We start from the raw sequence: 4,161 nt of genomic DNA on the forward strand, positions 1-4,161 counted from the left end.
TGATGAATATAGATGGAGGTGTATATAGATGGAGGTGTATGATATGATGAATATAGATGGAGGTGTATATAGATGGAGGTGTATATAGATGGAGGTGTATATAGATGGAGGTGTATATAGATGGAGGTGTATATAGATGGAGGTGTATATAGATGGAAGTCTATGATGAATATAGATGGAGGTGTATATAGATGGAGGTGTATATAGATGGAGGTGTATATAGATGGAGGTGTATATAGATGGAGGTGTATATAGATGGAGGTGTATATAGATGGAAGTCTATGATGATATGTATGGAGGAGCACGATGAGAGGATGTGAGCAGGCAGCAGACATTAGAGGTGAATTATGAAGATGTGATGGGTGGTGAAGGTCATGAGAAGATGCCATCCATCCTCAGTCAGGATGCTCCCCATGCAGATGAAAGCATACAATGTGTATGAATGGAGGTGTCAGGCACAGCGATGATTTGCATCCTCCTAGATATGAATCAATGAAGAAGCAGTGAGCCCCCTCCTCCTCCTCCCCCAATCTGGGTGATCCCTGATTGTAGGGTGGAAGGGCTGATCGTGGCTCCCTCTGTCTATCCTCGGTTCACCTTTTTTTGTGTGTGTGTGTGCCGGGGCCGCTCCTCCCATCTCTCCTGCACGGGGGAGGTAAGATAGGAGAGGGATGACCTCATCGTTCCCCCTCCGCCGCCCGTGGAGGAGTGGGCTGTGGTCCAGGCAGTGTGGCTGCAGGGTGAGGTTGGCAGGCTCACGCAGACAGGCGGCGCTCTCCTCTGGCCCCGCCCACTGTGCGCTGTCTAGATGTGCGGAGCAGAGGAGAGGCGGAGCCGGGGGGCGGAGCGGAGAGGAAGCGCTGTGACATAAAGGAGGGCTTTTCTCTCTCCGATCACCCCTATTATATTCCCGGCTCTCGGTCTTCCTTTTTTTTTTTTTTTTTGTTATTTTTTTTTTTTTTTTGGTTCATCCCTTTAAATCATCATGGCCGCCAAGTCGGACGGGATGCTGAAGATGAAGAAGAGCGACGTCGCCTTCACCCCTCTGCAGAACTCGGATCACTCGGGCTCCGTGCAGGGATTGGCTTCGGGTTCCCAGCCGGGATCAGGTGCCGGGGATGGGGGTTGCTCGGACGGGGGATCCCGGTGCTGCTGTAGCGGGAGAGCGGCTGTCGGTGTCGGTGGAGGGTCTCCCTCGCTGTGTCTGCGCCTGGGCAGGGAGCAGCAGCGTTACACCGTCTGGGATGGTCTATGGATCCTGGCCGCCGTTACCGTCTACCTGGCCGATGTGGGCAGTGACATCTGGCTGTCCGCCGATTACTATGTGCGGGGTCAGCGCTGGTGGTTCGGGCTGACCTTGTTCTTTGTGGTGCTCGGTTCCCTCTCCGTCCAGGTCTTCAGCTTCAGGTGGTTCGCTCATGATTTCAGCACCGAGAACAGCTCCCAGTGCACGCCGGTGGAGGGCAAGGCTGCCGGGGGAGCCGCTACTACCGGAACCGGTACCGGAGGGGGAGGAGGGGAGCTGGACCGACCCGCCACCCCACAGAGACAACCTTCTACCGCCAGCAACAAGCCCAACACCCCCCGGGCCGGACAGTCCACCTCCTGCTCCTTCTGTATCTGGAGTCTCCAATCATTCATCCATATTCTACAGCTGGGACAGATCTGGAGGTAACTGCTGCCTGAATGCTGCCTGAATGGATGAGCTCTGAGCCTCATATTGTGTGTGTGTGTTACCTGTATATTCTTATAGGTACTCATTCATCTGGAAATGGGAAATCAATATTGCATCTTTAAATATCATCAATATGTGCTAACTAATCTACCACCTGTCAGTCTGTGTAGATCAGCCTTTCATTAGAGGTCCCTACAGCACAGTCAGAGATCCCTGCCTATCCCTGAACTTCGCACTGACAGCTGTCATCTTTGTAGCCATTGTAAGAGGGAGATCCTTCCCAAAGATCTCCAATGGAAGCAGAGTTCTTCCTAATGACCCCAAATATAAGGAAAGTTCTTCCTAATGACCCCAAATATAGGCAGATTTCTTCCCAATGACCCCAAATATAAACAGAGTTCTTCCTAATGACCCCAAATATAAGGAAAGTTCTTCCCAATGACCCCAAATATAAACAGAGTTCTTCCTAATGACCCCAACTATTAATGACCCCAAATATAGGCAGAATTCTTCCCAATGACCCTGTATATAAGCAGATTTCTTCCCAATGACCTCAAATATAAACATCATTTTTCCCAATGACCCCAAATATAAGCGGAGTTCTTCCTAATGACCCCAAATATAAGCAGAGTTCTTCCTAATGACCCCAACTATTAATGACCCCAAATATAGGCAGAATTCTTCCCAATGACCCGGTATATAAGCAGAATTCTTCCCAATGACCCCAAATATAAACAGAGTTCTTCCTAATGACCCCAACTATTAATGACCCCAAATATAGGCAGAATTCTTCCCAATGACCCTGTATATAAGCAGATTTCTTCCCAATGACCCCAAATATAAACATCATTTTTCCCAATGACCCCAAATATAAGCGGAGTTCTTCCTAATGACCCCAAATATAAGCAGAATTCTTTATAATGACCCCAAATATAGGCAGAATTCTTCCCAATGACCCCAAATATAAGCGGAGTTCTTCCTAATGACCCCAAATATAAGCAGAATTCTTCATAATGACTCAAAATATAAGCAAAAATCTTCCTAATGATCCCAAATATAAGCAGAGTTCTTCCTGATGACCCCAAATGTAAGCAGAATTCTTCCTGATGACCCCAAATATAAGCAGAATTATTTCTGATAGCCCCAAATATAGGCAGAATTCTTCCCAATGACCCCAAATATAAGCGGAGTTCTTCCTAATGACCCCAAATATAAGTAGAATTCTTCATAATGACCCAACATATAAGCAAAAATCTTCCTAATGATCCCAAATATAAGCAGAGTTCTTCCTGATGACCCCAAATATAAGCGTAATTCTTTCTGATAACCCCAAATATAAGCAGAAATCTTCATAATGACCCCAAATATAAGCTGAGTGCTTCCTAATGACCCCAAATATAAGCAGAATTATTCATAATGACCCCAAATATAAGTAGGGTGCTTCCTAATGGCCCCAAATATAAGGCACATTCTTCCTAATGACCCCAAATATAAGCAGAGTTTTTCCAGATGACCCCACAAATAAGCCGAATTCTTAAAAATTACCCCACTTATTAGCAGAATTCTTCATAATGTCTTCAGAATGAGCCAAAATATAAGCAAGTTCCTTTTAATGACCCCACATTTAAGCAATATTCTTTCTAATGACCCTAAGTAGAAGGAGCATTTTTCCCAGTGGCCACCAATGTAAAAGGAGCGTTCTTCCCTTTGACCATCAGGTAAAGGAGCACTCCTCCCAATGACCCCAAGAAGAAGCAGCATTCTTCCCAATTACCCCCAATATATGGAGTATTCTTCCCAATGACCTCAAATATATGGAGCATTCTTCCCCAAGACCACCAATGTAAGAATATTTCTTCCCAGTGACACCAAATGTAATGAGCATTCTTCCCAATTACCCCCAATATATGGTACATTCTTCCATATGTCTAGCTATAGGAGGAGCATTTTTCCCAATCACCACCAATGTAAAGAGCCCTCTTCACTCTGAGCAGAAATTAAAGGAGCACTCCACACAATGACCCGAAATATAAGGAGCATTCTTCCCAAATGACTCCAACTATAAGCAGTCTTCTTCCTAAAGGCCAGCAGTGTAAGGGAAATTCTTCCCAATGACCCCTAATATAAACAGACTTCTTCCCTCTGACCCCATATATAATGATCACTTTTTCCAATCACCCCAAATATAAGGAACATTCTTCCTAATTACCCTAAATATAAGGAGCATTCTTCCCAATGACCACCAATGTGAGGCAAATTCCTCTCAGTGACACCAAATATTAAGGGCGTGTATCCCCAAGTATAAGGAACATTTTTTCCTCTGACCACAATGTAAGGAGAATTATTCCCTCTGACCACCAATTGAAGATCTGACCCGAAATATGAGAAGCATTCATCCCTCCGACCGCTATTATAAGGAGCCCTCTTCCCACTGACCACCAATGTAGGAAGAATTGTTCAATGACCCTAAATATAAGGAACATTCC

The 4,161-nt window shown here is 45.4% G+C and overlaps 1 protein-coding gene across 1 annotated transcript in view; it reads left to right on the plus strand.

Moving 5' to 3' along the window:
- Positions 1–850: 850 nt before the first annotated feature.
- Positions 851–4,161, plus strand: part of XKR4 (XK related 4) — a 466,038-nt gene continuing 462,727 nt past the window's right edge. The window contains exon 1 of the mRNA XM_082259341.1: positions 851–1,671. Coding sequence (XP_082115467.1) covers positions 986–1,671 — 686 coding nt within the window. The 5' untranslated portion in view covers positions 851–985. The remainder of the gene's footprint in view (positions 1,672–4,161) is intronic.

This window comes from Pelophylax lessonae (genome assembly GCF_965119305.1).
Source record: "Pelophylax lessonae genome assembly, chromosome: 5".
NCBI lineage: Eukaryota > Metazoa > Chordata > Amphibia > Anura > Ranidae > Pelophylax > Pelophylax lessonae.